We start from the raw sequence: 21,142 nt of genomic DNA, 5'->3' as shown, positions 1-21,142 counted from the left end.
ATCCATCCACACAGGCTGATGCATACTGTAGCTACATAGGCAGTGTTGGGGAGTATCTGATTACATGTATCCAGATTACAGCATTGAGAAACAAATTATCAGTAACTTTGTATTCTCGTTACTGTTTCTATCAGTGGTAATCGGAATACACTTACTGTGCTAAAAATGCACAGATTACAATGTGGTAGATTCCTGTTTGACGTGTGAAGTGCAAGTCTGCCTCAATACTAGCAGAATAGACGAAGGAAGGCAAAAAATACATAATGCTTGAACACATAGGCATAAACCTTATGTAGACATCCTTGATATAAACACATCAACACTTACAGTTCTACAAACTTTTTTCCCCCAGTTCTACAAACAAGTAAGTAAGTAAGTAAGTAACAAATAAGCTCCCAAAGTATTCAGATTGCCTTAATCACATATACTATATATTGGGAATTTTACAAGTAACCTTCCCGACACTGGCAGGTCAGAAGGTCAAAACGGCAAAGATGCTGAGACGTAGGCCCATGGCCCGCTTTGACAGATACAACCACAAGATGGCGCACGTCTCCCAGATGTTTACCTGATGGTAGTTGAAAATAAATGTCTATCGAATTAATCTAATTTTTTACACGCCTTCTCCAAACACATCCTCGGAATGACAGATAAACTCCAAAATTCGCTAATTAACGCCTTATCATGCAAACTGAAATGCAGACACATACAAAAATACATTTCTGTCATCATGTATGACATGTAAATCATGTGATCACACCCCAGGCTGCACTTCCTTGTTTTGAACCGCGTTTTTTTGGACCGGTTGAACAAGTGAAGGTGAATCAAAATGCTTTTGTCAGCCAATTTAGAAGTCCTCGTTAGGCGTTGGTAATGCATTGAAACAGCTATGCAGCTGCCTTGGCTTGCATGTGTTGTACTTATTCTCAATCTCTTGACAGCTACTTCTGTCGCTGGTGAGTTATCACTTCATTGCCAGCTTTTGAAACATTGTGACACTTTCGCGTGTCATAGAATGAAAAGTAACCATGTTGAGAAACAGTCGTAACAGTTTAGTTAAGCTACTACTACAGTTCAGTAGTAACATTCGTTAGGCTATTTAGTAGATGGGTTAGCACTCAGTGTCGAGATTGGCAAGTGACTATCACTGAACCGACAGGTTCGAATTTATTTGGGCATCTTGCCCGTTTGTTGTTCTGAATCATGAGGTTCTTACTGAAAGTTGAATGAGGGTTGTCGTCACTGGAATTTATCATCCCACAGGCTAGGCGTTCACTTGTTTTTACATACAGCTGAGGAGCCTATTCACATTTACGTCAAACCCTCTTCCCCCTCATCCCCTATGAAGCAGTGTGTGTGTGTGTCTGTGTGTGTGTGTGTTTAACACAATGATAATCTCATATTGTTCTCTTCAGGCAATGATTTCCGTTTTGCTTCATACTACGGCGACCACATGGTGTTGCAGAAAGCCCCAGAGAGAGCCGTCTTGTGGGGCTATGGAACAGAGAATTCCACCGTCGTGGTCGTTCTGCACGGGCTGTCCATAGCAAGGGAATACAGTAGCCACGTAAGCGAAGGTCAGCAATCCCGTCGTTCAGCTAGGGCTGCCACTAACCCTGTCCCAAAAAGGAAATTTCAATAATAATTCACACAATCGGGGAAACCTGGGAAACCACCAATGAGTAGCCTAAGCTGTGAGTCACGAGGAACCCCAAAGCCCATGGGATGCCAAATGAAAGTTGCCTTCATCAGAAAAGATGTTCCCTAAGCAGGTGTTTCCTCAAAATGCATCATATTGGCTGCTGTAATGTGTTTGCGTCATACGTTTTGTGGCTCCCAAACGCTGATGTTGTTTCAAGCTATGTTGTATCTAAGGGGATTGTTAGTCCACAAGGATGTTCCCCAAGCAGATGTTTTCTCAGAAGACATCGTGTTGGCTGCTGTAATGTTAATGTGTTTACATCATGGTACTTTGGTGTACCCCAAACGCTGACTATGTTGTTTCAAGCAATGTCATCATTGACTAAATGCAGCATCATCATGATTAACAACCCCCACACGTGACCTGAGGAAGGCCGACAGGCCGAAACGTTGTCACATTAAAAACAATGTTTTTTTAACTCGAGAGTGTGCAGCACTTCTCTCCTCTAACAACCCCATTTTATCATGATCATCACAGGGGTCTGGAGGGTGATGCTTGGCCCAGTGAAGGCAGGGGGGCCCTACAAGGTGACCGCTGTTCAGATGGGCATTAACACGACGGTGGTCACCCTCAGCGATGTGCTGTTTGGGGACGTGTGGCTGTGTGGGGGACAGAGCAACATGGCCTTCACCGTCTCCCAGGTGAGGATCGAGAGCCACAACTACCTCACAACAGTTTTGTCCTGAAATGAAAAACCAATAATACCAGAGGGGTATGAAATAGACCTGGAAGAAAAATAAAGACCGTCATGAGATGCTCAGTAGGTACATTGGACTAAATGGTGTAACTGCAAGTAACAACTATGTAATATCATGTACCAGTATTAGTGTTGTACTTGCATCACACATTTACTTCTATTTCTACACCTCTGAATAATACTGTTATTCATACTGAAATGAATAACCATGATATTAGTGAAATTTAAGTGCGAAGTGAAAGCCCAACTGGGAAACTCCAACTCCCATTGTCATTGTGACCCAGCACTCCACAGCACACAGCACAGCAAGTGAACACTGCACTCAACGATAGCATTTATGCCTGACCCGTGCAAGGGGCCAGCCCCTAATGACGCCCCAAGGGAGCACCTCAGTCATGGAGGAGGATGAGGGAGAGTTCTGGTTAATTACCCGCCAACACCACCACCAACCTGACGGGTCGGGAGTCGAACCAGCAACTTTTGGGCTACAAGTCTGACACCCTAACCGCTTACCCATGACTGCCCTGTAACAGTGGGTCCGTCCCAGGCCATATGACCTTGTGTGGCCTGATAAGATAAACAAGACAAGTTGTCTGTCGGAGTTCAACTTCTGTCTCAGAGGTCAGCCACATACAAGGATACAAGGCGTTTTATTTGTCACATGCATATAATTACTAAAAGTAAAACATTCAGTGAAGTACAGTTCAGTACAATACAGTTGTGTGTGTGCGTGTGCGTGCGTGCATGCGCACGTTCAAGTGTGATGAGAGCAACAACAAGCAGAAGATTGATGATTCATGAAGTATAGTTAGAAGCAGACCTTATTTTTAGAGCTTGAACATGTTCAGCTTCAAACTAAAGTTCTGAGGGAACTGGGGGCTATCAAACTCTGCTTTCCTTCTACGTATCTCTGCTATGAGAAGTTTACAGACTCTTCACCATTAAGCTTAGAACAGTTTCAGAAATGTGACATGTGACTACAGCAACACTCACTCAAATTCACACCTTGACATACCTCACACCTTGACATCCCATGACATCTTTTGTCATCTCAGGAGGGGTGTGGTCTAATAACTGTATGGTGTGCTCATACACACTGATCTCTTAGGCGAAGCTCCTGGTTGCTTCTTCCACCTGGCCTCCCGGAAGGGATTGGGCCAGGTATTGCAATGACCCTGTCTGTCTGCCTGTCCACCCGTCTGTCTGTCTGTTTGTCCGCCCGTCTGTCTGTCTGTCTGCCTGTCTGTCTGTCTAACTGACTGTTTATCCTTCCTTCTGTCTGTCCGTCTGTCTGCCTGTCCTTCTGTCTCTCGCTCTCTCTGTCTGTCTGTCTTTCTGTCGGTCGGTCGGTCGGCCTGTCTGTCTGTGTTGGTCCGCCTTGTCTTCTACACATACACACTCCCACAGTCACACAACAGCTCTGTAGGCTGCAGCACGGCACCAGTTGTTTGTGTGAGAAAATGCGCACACACACATACGCGCACAACAGCAAGACTACTCTGAAAGTCACCGTGACATGATAGCATAATTTCATAACATCAAGACTTGGCTTACTATGATGATTCACATGTACAGTATAAATGGCTCGGAACATCACTTGCATCTGGCATCTGGTGTTGGCCAGGGGCACAGGTTGCCACCTTTTTATTTATTGCTCTTGTTTTCTCCCGTAATCAAGATGATTTAAAAAAATAACGACTGTGTGTATTCGCTTTTGTGTGGTCTTAGATAAACTGAAGGAGAGCACAAACTCTCTTTCCAAGGCAGTGACCTATTAAAACAAAGTTCCAGTCTGGACCCTTCGTGTAAAGTTTTCTGTTCAGTTTATCTACAAGCACACATCCTGTGAACTAGTGACCAACTTCTCGAAAAAGTACTTCCCTATGTGTTCCCTATGTGGTGTAGACTAAACATCAGTGTAAACTAAAACAGAACATATATGTATAGCTAAGGCACAGCAGACATAATATTGACAAAACTTGGGCAAAACGTGTTTGTATACAAAGTTAATTAAAAGATATGTGTATATCGAACTCAGCTGAAGATGGTACTTAAGCAGCTGTGGGATGGGGTTCACGTACGCAGTAAAAAATACTGGTGTTAACATAACTAAAAGCTAATATAACACAGTTGGAATTCATTCTGGGGGTCATTTATTCCGGGCCCTGGTATAGAGGTGGCCCAAAATTGGGTTTCCATTATATTGCATTTATTGGATAGGGGGCCCTTTCAGATTATTTTGTCCTGGGCCCAACAAAAGCTGTCAGCGACCCTGCTCACACGCACGCCCTGCATAAGCCAACACATGCTCTATAATAATAGTATTTCCCATTGTATACACTGTGTGCAGAATTATTAGGCAAACATGTTTTTTGACCATTTTGTCTTTTTTATGCATATTTTCCAACAGCAATCTATATGAACATGAAAACCTATTTGATTTAAGCATTCCAGGTCATGTATATTTGTATAATAAGATGGGGGTGCGGTCGAAGGTGCCCAACACCTTATATCAGGTGTGCATAATTATTAGGCAACTTTGTTTTCTTCTGGGAAAATGGGCCACAAAATAGATCTAACAAACTCTGAAATGTCTATAAACAATTTTGAAGTGTTCTAGAGGGATGTGGCTGTCTTGAAATTTGCAAGATTTTGGTCAAGTTCGCACAGAACTATCAGATGCACCGTTACAAAGTCATCAGTCTCTTAAGAAATGTCACTGCCAAACATTGAGAAGAATTTAACGTGAAACTACAAAAAAATTATTACCCTGCAGTCCTATCATATTCCAGAACAGAAACCAACACAGAGTGTCCAGAAAAACAGGGTATTGAGCGCTCAGAGACATGGCCAAGGTAAGAAGGGATGACACCAGACAACCATTCAACAAGTTAATTAAGTCAAAACGGGGGGAAAATACCTGGGGACAGAATGTTCAAAGGTTTTATGGACTTGGGAAAGTGACTCTTGACAGACAGGGTGGATGAACCCATGGCTGGATCTTTTAGAGGGAGAAAATTGCATCTTTTACGAAGACAATGGTATTTATGCAGTAATCTGCTGGTATTTGAGTGGAACTCAGCAACTGATCTGAGTGTGCACATTACTGATCTAGCCATAGGCTCATCAACCTGGTCCATTAACAGTCACTTTCACTAGTTCATAAAACCATTGAAAAAACTGTCTAAAGACATTTCTTGACCCAGTCTTGACTTAAGTTACTTGTTGAGTGTCTTCAGGTTTCAGTCTGTTTTACCTTGGCCATGTCTCTGAGTGCTGAATACAATGTTCTTGTGGACAGTCGATGTAGGTTTCAGTTCTGGAATATAACAGCACTGCAGGGTAATAGTTTTGTGGTAGTTTCAACTTCAATTCTTCTCAATCTGGCAGTTACTTTGTGAGCACATGTCATGTGACACTGGTGGCTTGCAACGGTGCATTAGATGGATGTGACCAATATTTCAAGACAGCCACACCCCTCTAGAAGACTTCAAAATTGTTTAGAGTCTTTAGAGAGTTCATTAGATCTCTTTTGTGGCTCATTTTCCCAGAGGAAAACAAAGTTGCCTAATAATTATGCACACTAATTTTTCCCTGATATAGGGTATTGGGCTCCTTCGATCACACTGTCTATTATTATACCAATATGCATGACCTGGAATGCTTAAATCCAATAGGTGTTCATGTTCATAAAGGGTGGTGGCGGACAATATGCATAAAATGGACGATATTGTCAAAAAACGTGTTTGCCTAATAATTCTGCACACAGTGTAGTTTTATCAAGGTATATTACCATTTTCTTTTCATTTCAGATGTACAACAGCTCTGCAGAGCTGGACATGGTCCACAAGTTCCCAAACGTCCGTGTATTCCAGGCCTCTCTGGAGACCAGTGCAGTTGAGTTGATGGACCTGTCCAGGGTGGACGTGCCCTGGTCTGTACCAACCGCTGGTGAGTTTGAGTTGCCTTCACACCTGACTTGAGTGGCTGCCTGCTAGTGCTTACCAGGCAAGGTTGTGCAGGTTCAGCATGACTATTTGCTGTGTGTGTGTGTGTGTGTGTGTGTGTGTGTGTGTGTGTGTGTGTGTGTGTGTGTGTGTGTGTGTGTGTGTGTGTGTGTGTGTGTGTGTGTGTGTGTGTGTGTGTGTGTACACATACACATGTCTATACATGGCAGATTTTTTTTTTTTTTTAAATGCTACATGCTGGTCTATCCATTCAGCTGACCTCTGTGTTTTCCTTTAAAATTCAGTGCGTTTATTGCCAAGCCGGCCCTACCATGGCCTATTGGTAGGGCACTAGGTTACTATGCTGGCAACCCCGGTTAGATTTTAAGTCTGGGTCCTTTGCCAGTCCTACCCCATCTCTCTCTCTCCACTTGTTTCCTGTCCCTCTGTCACTGTCCTGTCATAAATAAAGACAGAACAGAAGAAAAAATAAAAAATAAAAGTTTATTGCCATGCCAACACAGTTGATAGGAATTTGTTTTGCACATCCCCGGCATCAAATGACAATGAGAAATACGACATATATGAAGGTCATACAGTCTTGGGTACAGGGACAAAGACAGTGAACAATAGACAGTATATCGTAGTCTTCAGACAACAGAGAATAACTGATTGGCAAGTAAAGGGCATATTAAGATTATGTCTGTCTGTCTATGTGTGTGTCTCTCTGTGTGTCTGTGTCTGTGTCTGTGTGTGTGTGTGTGTGTGTGTGTGTGTTTTGTGTATGTATGTGTGCACATCTTTGGTCACATACTGTATGTACGTAGCTCTGATAGGTGGTGGGGACTTCACCCACTTCTCGGCGGTGTGCTGGGTGTTTGGGCGTCTGCTGCACCAGGCGTTGGGGTACCCCGTGGGCCTGGTGGAGTCGTGCTGGGGGGGCACCCCTGTGGAGGCCTGGTCCTCCTCCAGACCACTGCACTCATGTGGAGTACCCCAGACGCCAGACAGGCAAGTAGCCCTCAACAGCAATCCACTGTAATAATATGAGTAAGTAAGAGTAAGAGAGTAAGAGTAATTTATTTGTCACATACACAACCAACCTTGTAGGCTAGCTTGCAGTGAAATGACTGTCTGTTTATCTTTCTGCACGATGGAGTTCACCAGACTAACAAATATAGGGTACATAGGTACATTGTCCATTGTCCAGCTGAAGAGAGGGTGGAATCCTATTTGGAGGCGTAGCAGACGGTTGTCTTTTGTCCGTAAAATCCCAGGGAAGGGAGCGCTCCTCCGGGCGAGATGAGCGGTTGTACTCACAGGGTGACAAAACGACGTCTTCGCACCGCTTGCCTTTTACCACGATGAACGCTGAAAAATAGAATTATATATTAATAATAAGTTGTAATATTTGAAATGCTAGAAAATGTTTGCAAAAAGCGTTCCAGAGAGTTCTTTCATCTCCAAGCTCATTGGAAACATTAATATCGATAATGTTTAACATTGTCCTAATGTGCGATGGCCCTTTTATCTGTGAAACGCACATGAAAAAAACAGCTATTATCGTCAACCTAATGCATGGAATTTTATTAGTGACAGCTGTGAGTATCATTCCGTGATTGTTGAAGGGCTATCTCAATTCGTAGGGGTTGCGTGTCAAGCCGTACACCTTTCAGCTTCGTTTGAAAGCACGAGGGGCATGGGGAAGGCGTAGGGTTAGGGGTAGAAATCACAAATGGGAAAGGCCCTTACAGTATTGGCTGTTAACACCGCCTGTCTGGTGGTCGACTGAAAGCCCTCCCCAGAGAAGCATAATCAGACCATTCGAGAATTACAAAGTAATTCAAAATGAATGGTCTGGCTTGTCAGACTATTTTCAATGCATTATTATATAATAAAAATGCATAATTTTAACTTTGAGTGTTGTCTCTGTTGCTCAGCTTTTTGGGTAGCCTGCCATTGTCTGGAGGTCCACAGCAAAACTCAGTGCTGTGGAATGCCATGATCCACCCCTTGCTGAACATGACCATCACAGGAGCCATCTGGTACCAAGGTGAGAACACTTTTACTTGGCTTTCAACTTGCTCTAGGAACATCAAAGGCCACCTATCCATGCATCCATGCATCCATTCATCCATTGGCTTGCACTGTTTGCTCACCCCCCTCTACCTAGATCTGCCCCTGATGTGTGACGTGCTCTCTGTTGTTCTCCAGGTGAGGCCAACGCTGGCCATAACCGTGACCTCTACAACTGCACCTTCCCTGGGATGATTAAGGACTGGCGGATGGCCTTCCACCAGGGCTCCTGGGGACAGACCGCTCCAGACTTCCCCTTTGGCTTCGTGCAGGCAAGTCAACAGGGATATAAAGATTTTATTTATCACATGCAAAGAAGTAGAACAAAATGAGAACATGTAATCACATCAGAGTGTGTGTGCGTGTGTGTGTGTAAGGTAAGGTAAGGTAAGGTAAACGGGCAGCCCAATGTGCTTCACATAAAATAAAAAACATCAGATATATGAAATAATAAAAACAGTGTAACAACTCGCATGAATAAATTAACAGAAATAATAATGATAAAACAATAAAATAATAATAATAAAATCATAGAAAAAGTTAGTCGCAGAATCAAATCAAATGTCGAAGAAAGGTCATGGTAATAAAAAGTGTAAAACATTTACAAAAAGGCATCATAGAAGAGCTTAGTCTTAAGCCTGGATTTAAAACAATCTGTGGTGGGGCATTTCTAATGTTTATTGGGCGTTGAGCTTGGTTGCATACACGCTGAAAGCTGCTTTCCCACACTGTGTGCGTGTGTGCGTGAGCGTGTGTTTTGGAACTTCTTTTTATTTTCATTTAAAAAGTGCAGTCATACATAACAATAAATCCACAGTACAGGTCAAAACTAAGCAGGTATATCCACAGGTATAAGTCTCTTTAGGTGTTCTGCAATTGTTGGAGGTTGTGGCTGTAACCATAAGGTCGTAATAACTTTATTAGCAATCAGGAGAAGCGTTCGTAATAGATCTGTATCATCATTTTCATCAAGATCATCTGGTAGTACCCCTAGGACAAAATATGATGGTTCCCCAGGTGAAAAACCCATATACTTAAAGTGTACTTTTTTTGACCGTACTTAGTACAAAGTGTACTATTTTCGGCGATTTAAAGTGCGCTTCATTGCACTATTAGTGCGCTGAAGCACTACTAAAGCAGTACTTCAGCACACTTGCAGCACACTGAGGATGCTAAATTGGCACCGCTTTTAGACAACTTTAAGTGCACTACAAGCATACTTTTGAAAGTATGCTCCAAACACGCTTTTCATGCATTCGTATGGCATTAATAGTGTGCTTGAGTACACTTCTATAACATTTTATTGTTACTAGAAGTACAATAAAAGTATATTAACTTCATGCTTCTTTGGACTACATTGGAACATTTTAAGTCTGTAAAAAGTATATCATATTAAGTATTGTAAATATATAACAGGTATGCTTGAAGTATATTTACAGTACACTCCCAAGTACATGAAATAATATAAATGTAATAGTACAATCCATGCTGGTCCTCAGAGCTTGTACATTACACACCGCCACAAATCACAGTAGTGATACAGTATGCATGCCTAGCACGACTGACATTTACAATCATTGCATTGTTACAGAGATTTCAGATACACATTTCACTTTATATTATTCTTGTTCCACCTTCCTGCAATTGATCATTTGAATTGATCACTAATGGTGACCCCTTGATTCTTTGTTTGAACAACTAGTTCCAACTTACCTCTCACCATGATGTCATGGGAAGTGTGAGCCTATATATACCAGAACATATACGTGACCATCATAATGACGGTGGGAACATGGTCATTTTTTGTGTACCACTTTAAAATTTTAAAACTCCTACAATAAACGCAGAATATAACAATGAGTAATATTTTCATGCAAACCAAAGATATTCCTTAGAGGTCAATGGCTTTCTGTTTGAGAAATTGAGCTCCAAGAAGTGCATTACATGATGGTACATGCATGATGATGCATGATGGGTAAATGCACTTTGTGTAAGCACACTTTGAATATATTTGGATGAAGCACAATCATGGTGCACTTAGAAAAAGTATACCTCCAATTTGTTAAAGTGATTTACTTTAAAGCGCACTATAGAAAATCACACTTCGAAGTCACTTGGGTGAAGTATAATCAAAGTGCACTTAAAAAAAAGTGCAATTGCAATATGTTATTAAAAAATACACTTTTAGTAAGTTCACTATTAGAACACTATTAGTATATTCCTCTAAATACACTTTAGCCAAACATCTTCTAAGTGCACTTTATGTATGGTTCGCAAAGTGTACTTTCTTTGAGAGCAACTTAATTACATCTAATTTTAAGTACACTTTAAATAAGCATATTGTAAACATACTTTTTCTTAGCACAAAAAGTGTGAGTGCGCTTTTAACATGCTAAGTACACTTCAGTTGTGCTTTTATTGTACTAAATTGAACCACTTTTTCACCTGGGTCTAGAGGCAAGTCTTTTAATAGGCATTTCTTAATTTCTTTTTTGTACATTTTGCCAGTAACCAAAGATAATCAGGCAATCCCAAAAAAAATATGTCTGTGGTCCCCCACCATACCACATCCCCTCCAGCATTGCCTTGAGGTATTGCTCGTGTGTGAGTGTTTTTGATAAGACTTTCTTAGTCCAATTGCCCACTCACTCTCCCAGGGTAGCGCTAGCCAGGGTAATGAACAAGTACCTGACTCACTGACATGCTAGGATATAAGGATACCAGGAAATTTATTTGTCACATTCACACAATTATTACAAGTAATACAGTGAAACCATGCCGTGAAATCACAGTTGTCTGCCTGTACAATGCATAGGCGTGTGTGGGTGGGAGTGGGGGTGCGGGTGGGTAGTAGTATGTGTGTGTGGGGTGGGGGTTGAAGGAACAATAGTTCTGCCATTAAGACTCAGAGAGAGGAATTCGTATTTAACAATTTAATGTTAACATAGTTGACAATGGAATTGGCATAAGTAGACAGTTTTTGGCGTAGGTCCAATCATCAGCCCGGGTCTTGCGCTGGCGTATCCAGTAGAGCCTGCCGTAGCCGTGCTGCAGGATCTGGACCTTTAACCCCCCGGACAGGAAGACTGGACCCAACTGGTGGCGGCGGGGATGGAGGAGGAGATTTCGTACCGGCCATGCCTAAAGCCAGCAAGAAAGGAGAGTTAGACACGTAGCTATAAAGGAAATGGCAGCCGCTGATTGGCTCAGCGAAATGCACAGGTGCTCTGAGTCTTCCTGGCAGAACTAACGCAGGCTACATTACAAAGAGCATGGGGAATATGTTGGTGCAGAATATTAATAATTGTATGTATCTTATAGAAATGTCACACCAAGGATGTCACACCGCAGGGCACATTTTCCCAAAAAAGGCAAAAATCAGGCGAAATTTCACGGACCACTAAGAGCTTTATTTTTTTCTATTTTTTTCCAATTTTTTGTCATCATTTTTTTTCAGGAATTGGAAAAACTTTTTTTTTTTGCGTTACGCCCTTAAATGTCAACCACCCATACGTCTCCTTGGTTAGAGAGCTGGCACTGACGGCTAAAATGACCTTATTAAATCTAGCTTAAACCTTACTGTGTTTCTCAGATTTGAACATACTTTTAACATCACCAAACACTTTCAAGCATAACAATGTAGCATCTGAACTGCACTTGCAAAAGGGCTCATAACAGTCTGATTGTTCAAGAAGCCACTTCCTAGAGCAACCTGAACAATGCAATCAGTCAGGTTCACAGGATAATTCCTGTTCTAGTTGAGAGGCACAGTAATGAATACTCAATGAGAAAAAGGAACCCACCTCGACATAAACAGAAACGGAGCAACCTAGAGCAGTTTAACCCATTTTAGGCTCATGCTGTGTATACGCTGTTTGACCTTTGGGGCCTGGAGTGACATACGCTGCATTCATGCTCTTGGGGCTAAAGGAAAATGTCCTAATGCAAGATTAGGGTTCTACGGTAGCTTTTAAATGCAACTTATTGCACGTTTTCATGTGCTTTGGAGGCTGAGCTATTTAGGTTTTAATAGGCAGAGGGCACCTTTTCCCAAAAAGGACTTAGGCATTCAGCAGGTGTTTTTTGCAGGTGCCTTAGGCTAAAATGGGTTAAATGCAGTATTGTGTACAGACAGGCATTAGGTCTCTTTGAAAACCAAACTTTTTTTTTTCGTTTGAGCTGGAAGACGTCTTCAGTATTTGCGGGAGGGGACACAGCGCAGTACTGATTTTCACGTTGTCTCTCATTCTGACACTGTCACTTCCTGTTTCTGCCATTTGTTTTCAATGGTGTTTATTGTGCATGTTGCGCAAAGGATTTATTGCCTAGGGGCAGCCAAGGAGTCTTGCCACTCATTGGAAATCTTTTTATAATGTATCTAAGGAACTAGCCATCGCAGTGTCTGACGTCTATCTTGTTATGAAATGTTTGGTGGATGTGTGTTCAGTATATTATATCCTTACATATCTTTCTGGAGTTGACACTCTGTCCATGTCTGATTACAGATGTCAGTGCCGTGTATCTGATTTATTGTTTCTGTGGCGTCATCATCACGTCACAATGTGCGCAATCGTGTAGTCTTGTAATCTTCTACTAGCAAAACCCTGTGAAGGGAGCATATCTTTAATCTCTAATGCAGTGCAACACATGCAAACACTTTTCTACCGTGACTCAACTGGCTGCTGCTTGCTGACGCATCTACTCCCCTTCTCCTCCTCCTCCACAGCTGTCCACTTATCAGAAGGGCCCAGTGGATGATGGCTTCCCAGAGATCCGCTGGCACCAGACGGCGGACGTGGGCTACGCTCCCAGCGAGCGCCTACCTCGAACCTTCATGGCCGTGGCCATGGACTTACCTGATGCGCACTCAGCCTGGGGCAGGTAACCGCTAGCCAGGCCGCACCCACCCTCCTAGTGATACAACACCTTCAGCGATGCTTCTTAGTCAGGCCAGGAGCAATACAAAATATTGTTTCCGAGCTCCAGAAAAATCGGGAACTCCTCCTACTTTGTTGGGAAGCAAACAAGCAGTATCAATCCAAGGGAGGCGGGTCATGCATGCCGTTTGGGAAATCTTAATTGTTGTGCTCTTGGTCAGACCAAGTCTCGAAGAGATTTGAAAGTCGTTGGTATGGGTAACCGCCAGAGTTGTGTAAAGCAGAAGTAGAAGTACTTTAGCAAGTGTAATTACAACACTAGTGGTATGATATTACATGGTGTCAACTTCTACTTTGTACAACTCTGGGTAACCGCGTCTTCTACAGACACACACGCGCACACACACACAGGCATATGCAAACATACATGCACATACACGGACACACACACACACACACACTACTCAACATCAGCTTCTGTGTTAAGAGAGACAGTATATGTGGAATAAGGGTGTTTTTGGACCAAACGTCACCATACTACATTACACACACCCATGTGATGTGCTAATGAGCGTCCAGCCTGCAGATATTGATTAAATGCTTAACACCATAAGACTGTTATAAATCAGTTGTTACCAGAATGGCGATGCCCAAGTTGTAATGCCTTACTAAAGGCCCTATGCACTGTTATAGTGGTGTAGTACTACGGTAGTTACGTTTTTTTCACTGTCTGGTTTTGGACCAATTGTCATTATACCCCATGTGGTGTGCTTTTGTTCAGACGATGTTGTCCAGAATGGTTTGTTGTGAAATACGAATGCATTCAATTAAGCCAGCCACTAAGCCACCACATGATTTCAAGTAAGCCCACCAACTCGCCCACATCCGACCATTTCTTGACATTTACACTCAAGGGTGTCACATCTAGAGGTTGTCTGGTGAAGAAAAGCCACACTTAAATGTTATGTATGTGTACTGTGGAAGAATACATTACCCAACTGTTCTGGTAAATGGCATTTCGAAATGCCACACATACATTTTATCTATGGTCTTCTGTGAAATACTCTAACCCTACATAACTGTTCTGTTACTACTACGGGTCAAAAGTTTTAGAACACCACACACGTCCACCACATGTTTCAGCTTATTTGGTTTCACTTTCAGTTTTAGTGTAAAATCAGTTGTATTGATGTGGCATTGCACTCTGAAGTGAATGCATGCAACAAATGAGCTATTTGTTATTGGAATAAGTACCTGTAGTCATAGAATGAATTTATAGATAATGCATAATTATATGCACATTGTTGTTCTGCACGGCTCAATAGGAAATCAAACTTTTTTTAACCTGTTGCTGTTCAGTGCTCACCTTTTTTTTATCATTTCACGATTTCAATTAGGGTGTTCTAAAACATTTGATTGGTAGAGTATATGTATTAATTGCTTCGGTGTGTTTTTGAAAGTTAGAGTGGAGCCCATTTACAACTGTCTATTTTCATAAATATTTTATGTAAGTAATAAGCTAATATTGACTGGTCTGATCAAAGTACAGTAAGTTTTGCAGCAAACAATGTCTATAACTGGTATTGCAAAATTGTGATCCAGAAAGTCAAAGAATGCGCGCACATCAGTGGCACAGGTGCTGGACCAAACGTAAGATAACTGAAAAGAAAATAAAGGTCCGCAACACTGTTAAATGCTCCCAAATATTTAATGGCATGACGTGTCAGACTAATCGTCCTTCATCACAGTGCAACACAGACCAGGTGTAAAGGGTGTGGTATATATACAGTGCCCTCCATTATTATTGGCACCCCTGGTTGAGATGTGTTTTTTAGCTTCCAATTATTATTATTTTTCTCTAAATAATATGGGACCTTAATGGAAAAAAAGAGAAAAATCCAACCTTCAATACAAGTGCATTTATTCAGTGGGGAAAAAATCCCACATAAAGAAATAATTATTTGACATCAAATAATGTGTGTCACAATTATTAGCACCCCTGTTGTTAATATTTTGTACAACCCCCTTTTGCCAACAAAACAGCACCTAATCTTCTCCTATAATGTTTCACAAGATGGGAAAAGACAGAAAGAGGGATCTTCAGCCATTCCTCTTTGCAGAATCTCTCTAAATCATCCAGAGACCTGGGTCCTCTCCTCTGTACTCTCCTCTTCAGCTCACCCCACAGGTTCTCAATGGGGTTGAGGTCTGGGGACTGAGATGGCCATGGGAGGAGCTTGATTTTGTGTCTGGTTAACCATTTCTGTGTAGATTTGGCCATATGTTTAGGGTCATTGTCTTGCTGAAAGACCCAGTGACGACCCATCTTCAGCTTTTTGGCAGAGGGCAACAGATTTTGATTTAAAATGTCCTGGTATTTCAAAGCATTCATGATGCCATGCACCCCAACAAGCATCCCAGGGCCTTTGGAAGCGAAACAGCCCCACAGCATCACTGACCCACCCCCATACTTCACAGTGGGTATGAGGTGCTTTTCAGCATGCGCATCTTTCGTGGCACGCCAGACCCACTTAGAGTGTTTGTTGCCAAAAAGCTCAATCTTGGTCTCATCTGACCAAAGCACACGGTCCCAGTTGAAGCCCCAATACCGCTGGGCGAACTCCAGACGTTTGCATTTATGATTGTGGGTGAGGAAAGGTTTTCTCCGTGCATGCCTCCCAAACAGCTTGTTGGCGTGTAGACAGCGCCTGATGGTTGATTTGGAGACTTTGTGACCCCAGGATGCTACCATTTGTTGTAATTCTGTAACAGTGAGCTTTGGAGATATTTTGATTTCTCTTACCATCCTCCTCACTGTGCGTGGTGGCAAAATAAACTTGGGTCCTCGTCCAGGCTTGTTTACCACTGTTCCAGTTGTTTTGAACTTCTTAATTATTCCTCTCACAGTAGATATGGGCAGCTGCAGTTGAGTGGCAATCTTCTTGTAACCTCTGCCTGACCTGTGAAGGTCGACGCACATCTGCCTCACTTGTATGCTGTGTTCCTTTGTCTTTCCCATGTTTAAGAGTGGATAAGAGAAATGGCCTCGGTGTCACGTCATATTTATACCCCAGGGAAACAGGAAGTGATGAATTACTAATTAAATGTTCCTACATACTCTGGTAAACTTTGTAAACTACTGTAGAAATGACAGAAATGCTTCAATTATATTTATTTCCTGGGAATTGTTAAGGGTGCTAATAATTGTGGAACAGGTGATTTAATGAAAAATAATTATTTTTTAGTCAGGGATTTTTTTTTATTTTCCTACAATTCATTTGAGTTGAAGGCTACATTTTCCTAAAATTTTCAGTGTGACAGTATTCTTCTGCAATAAACACTGAATTTATTTTAAGGCTTTTAACACATCTCAACCAGGGGTGCCAATAATTATGGAGGGCACTGTACATGGGGGGGAGGGGGGGGGGGAGTGTCACATACAAAAGTGAAGGGTAAGCTATATACAAAGTGGGCACCAGAGGGCACCTATCCCAAAACCTTATGTATAATCAGCTACAAAGGGGCTGAACAATATTTACACATATTTACTTCCAAAGTCATCATAAATATAATAATTCATCATCATTGCAAAATGGCGGACATGGAAAAGATCCACCTTTCTATGTATGAAACGTGTACATTTCAGAGTCATAATGTTATTGAATACTTATTGAAATTGATAGAGGTTGTAAATATTCATGAAAAAAACATTTTTGAAAGGGCAGCAACATATTTGTTTCCTATCCTGCAGCATCCACCCTCGCTATAAAGAGGAGGTGTCATTCAGACTGTCCCTAGGGGCGAGGGCGGTGGCCTATGGGGACAAGCAGGTGGCTCATCAGGGTCCCTTCCCGAGTGCTGTCGACGTGGAGGACACCTACCTGATGGTCACCTACGACCAAAACATCTCTGCCACCTTCTCCAAAGACATATTTGAGGTAACATTTTGATGAAACATTCATTACAATTACAATTACATTTTTTCTTAACTGTTTTTTATTTATTTATAATAAACAAGCTCCCAAGATGGGAAATAGTATCATTACAGATGATTTACCATGTGCTGGATCACTGTATCCATCTGATTCACCAGTTAACGTCTCTATAACATTTGTTTGGCTCATTTGTTTTGTCATCTATGACCACCACCATACTGCATCTCTGCCAGCTGTGGTGCCACCATTCGTTACAGTTACTGTAACATATAATACATCTGTTTTACTCCATTGCAAAACAGAATTCTGCCATATTTGAGGTTAGGTGACCTTTCGATAACATGAGTAAGCCATTACACATGTGACAGGAAGGAGTCATAACATCTAAAACATGTGTTTGACCTATGTATCACCTCTGATCAAAATATCTCCACCTGCTCAAAAAAGATACTGCATGTATTTGCATAACCTAGCTGACCTTTCCATAACCAGATCTGTGTAGTTTCCGATAACATGGTGATGAAATTGATTAAAGGTACTCACGTGACTGACCATGTTGGATAGCTGTATCAATCTGATTCACCAGTTAAAATCAAAAACATCTGTTGACTCTATTAATGGTCACAGACTACCACCTACGAGGATCTTAGCTACCTTCTGTAAAGATCATCTGAAGTGAAGTGACCTTTCGATACCATGATTACACATCAATTACACTTGCAATTTACTGGATTATTTCATCTTTTTTTTGACTCTCCGGTTAAGTTTTAAAACACCTCTTTGACTATTTAACCCTTTGAGGAGTACCATCACAAATATGTGATTAGAATTTTGCCAACATTTTGAGTTCTCTTTATGATGTCATAACGTCTTTGCGAGATATTTAACACAGACGTCTATTTGCCTGGTTAACACCAGACCTAATCACAAGTGAGATAAATTCCGTATGGGGCCGGAATACTTGGCTATTATGACACACTGCCCTGCTCTCTGATTGGGCAGAGAAACTGTTAAGGTCGGAATGCTTGGCCATTATGACAAAGATCCCATGATCTTGGATGTTATGAGTCATCCTCCCCAGACTGTCTTTCAGATCAAAACGATTGTGTAGAACTAAAGGCAGTATGGGAGTTCCCAGGCTAGACGTCTATGGGAGCTGTTGAGTGTTCCAGTAAAATTCTAGAAGAACCTCTAGAAATTCCTTACTCCTCATGGTCACCTGTGACCACCCATGATGATCTCCGCTACCTCCGCCAAAAGCATAGTCTATATGTACGTATTTGAGGTTACCTTCGATAGCATGATGAATGTAATCTCATCTGTGGCTCATTTAAAACATCTGTTTGACTCACTGGTTTAAACCACAAGCTCCATAATCAACTCCTCTGTTGCATTCGAGCTGTATTTTTAAAGACCACCACATCATTACACCAGGGCTTTTTCTGAACGGGGAAATAGGGGTGCTCCACCCTCTACCTCCGCGGGTGCACCCTCATACTTCTTTTATATATATATATATATATATATATAACTTTTTTGAGCGCCCCTTGTAAATTCCACCCTTCACCTCCCGCAACCTGCCATGATGCTCCCTCATGCCAAAAATTCCCAGAAGAAAGCCCTGATTACACCATAGCACCACTGGGGCAGAGAGTTGTGCAACACAAACCATCAGTGTCCCGAGATGAACTGCAATTCACTTAGTTATAATTCTGCTGTAGAGAGATGCGCTGCAATTTATCAGAGCGTCTTCCTACCTTTTCACGTCATGGTTTGATCAGAATTAATAACAAAAACTTAGTACGAACAAAAATAACCCCTTCAAACTTCACACTTATCTCTCTAGCACACCGGTTGTTTAAATTGAATGATCTACTGTACAGTCAGACTGATCATGGCAAAATAAAATACATGTATCTGACCAACCTCTCTTATCTTCCTGGATCATGTCTTCATAATGGCTGTCATTGTTTTACTTTCTTTCTTTTTTTTTTTGCTTTACGTAGGCTATATTTGTTGACTCAGGGCTTGCACAACAATACAATTCCAATGTGCCCGGCAACTACTAGTTTGCACGCAAACAGCAAATAAACAATTTTGACGTATTTTCCTTTTTTCCTTTGAGCTGCTACATACATTATAGCAGCATTATATTTTATGGAACTTTTTATTATCATTTGTCTTCCAGATTTGCTGCTCCATTGAACAAACGCCTTGTGACTCTGCAGCCAAGTTCTGGATGCCAGTTCCCATGGTGCCTCAAGGCCCCAGCTCGGTGGCCGTCGGCCTGGGCAGCTGCAGACGGGAGCACGTGGCCTCGCTACGCTACGCCTGGAGGGACTGGCCTTGCGACTTCAAGGCCTGCCCCATCTACAGTTCTGACCAGGTCCTGCCCGCACCACCGTTCTTTCGACATCTGGGACACTAGAGAAGTTTAGCTATTGTTATAACAATCTGTTGTTGTATCTGTGAAGATTCTCATGTCCCATCTACCGCTCCGACCCAGTCCTGTCTGCACCACCTTTCTTTCCACACCTGGGACTTCAAGTTTAGTTATGGCTCTTTTCCACTGCCAGTTTTCTGGTAGGCCTACAGCTCGACACAGTGCGACTCGGCCGCCACTTTTTGCTTTTCAAATAGGCACGTCACGACACAGCTCAATCATAAAACAAAAAGTGGTGGCTGAGTCGTGCTTTGTCGAGCTATAGGCCTACCAGAAAAATGGCAGTGGAAAAGAGACTATACTGTAATATCAGTTTCTGTGTCTGTGAAGATACCAATCAGTTTCTGTGCCTGTGAAGATTCCCATGCCCCATCTACAGCTTTGACCGGGTCCTGCCTGCACCTGGGACGCTAGAAATGTAAAGTTTAGATACTGTAATGACAATCAATCAGTCAGTTCCTGCGCCTGATTGAGAGTCTCAAGGCAATACATTTTTGGGTCTGTTAAGATTCTCATTCATCCATGCCGTGTTTTCCAAAGAGTTCAGCTGCAAGCGTACCTCTTAATCTTTGGGCTTGTGTGCGGAGTGAAATGTCTTTCAATCTCAAAGTGCAGTTGCTTATGGCTCACCATATGCCAGGGTAATCCGTTTCTGTCCTATGTGTTTTGCTTTTCAGATCGACTGTGAAGGATTTGTCCTGCCTTCTTCAGACTTGCCTAGGCCGGGAAATTACAATATAATACCTGTGTTGCTCTTGAATGTGATAATGGGGAAAGGGAAATTTGATGTATGAACACTTACTGTACATGTAGTTCAAGATGGTACATGAACACAAAGGAATCACTACCCTTCATGCAGCCCTACACACGAATGTGAAGTATACAGCTGTTAAGAATACTTGAAATTTATGGTGATGGTAAATATTAATTTAAAGGGACAAATTTTGGAAGGGTTAACATGTTTACACACTGTTCTTTTTAATTACTGCACACTTAATTGTTACAGACGCCTTGAGACCTGCCAACTTCTGAGCAAGTTGAAATTGAATGCATAATGCCTTTTTGTACGAATGTCATGTACAGTACCAATAAATATGCACAATGTTTGATTTTGCATTGCAACAAAGTTGTCAAGCCATGTCATTGTGCCCTAAGCCTCCAGCCTGGTAAGCAAAGCTATAACATGAAATGTTAAGGCTGGCACCACACAGTTCAGAAAGCTGAGAGCAGGCGCGGAGTGCCCGTCGGGAGATCGGGGACTTGTCCCGGTGGGCCGCGGCCGTGAAATGTAATATTACGTCCGCTTTGCGTTCTCAGCCGGCCCTGAAGTCTTGGAATATCACTCATATGCACTGACTAGCGACTTTCCACATACCTAGGAGTGATTCTACAAATCGACTGCGCTTTTAAGTCCATGGATTTTATTTGCCAATTCCACTAACTTTTAACTGCATCCAATGATGTT

At 42.1% G+C, this 21,142-nt stretch overlaps 1 protein-coding gene across 2 annotated transcripts; it reads left to right on the top strand.

The window, feature by feature from the left end:
- Positions 1-781: 781 nt before the first annotated feature.
- Positions 782-21,142, top strand: siae (sialic acid acetylesterase). Of its 2 annotated transcripts, XM_063205074.1 has the most exons (11): positions 782-956; positions 1,416-1,577; positions 2,180-2,343; positions 6,212-6,350; positions 7,174-7,357; positions 8,287-8,399; positions 8,561-8,694; positions 13,149-13,303; positions 17,051-17,237; positions 19,423-19,620; positions 20,355-21,142. In XM_063205074.1, the coding sequence occupies exons 1-11, from the start codon at positions 890-892 to the stop codon at positions 20,469-20,471; spliced, it is 1,620 nt and encodes a 539-aa protein (XP_063061144.1). In that variant the 5' UTR covers positions 782-889; the 3' UTR covers positions 20,472-21,142. The 2 variants fall into 2 exon arrangements, with proteins under 2 accessions (XP_063061144.1, XP_063061145.1); XM_063205075.1 differs by having other exon boundaries at positions 19,423-20,557.

The sequence above is a fragment of the Engraulis encrasicolus genome, chromosome 8 (genome assembly GCF_034702125.1).
Source record: "Engraulis encrasicolus isolate BLACKSEA-1 chromosome 8, IST_EnEncr_1.0, whole genome shotgun sequence".
Taxonomy (NCBI): Eukaryota; Metazoa; Chordata; class Actinopteri; order Clupeiformes; family Engraulidae; genus Engraulis; species Engraulis encrasicolus.
The sequence above is the reverse complement of the archived record's forward strand: the minus strand, read 5'-3'. Positions and strand labels throughout refer to the sequence as shown.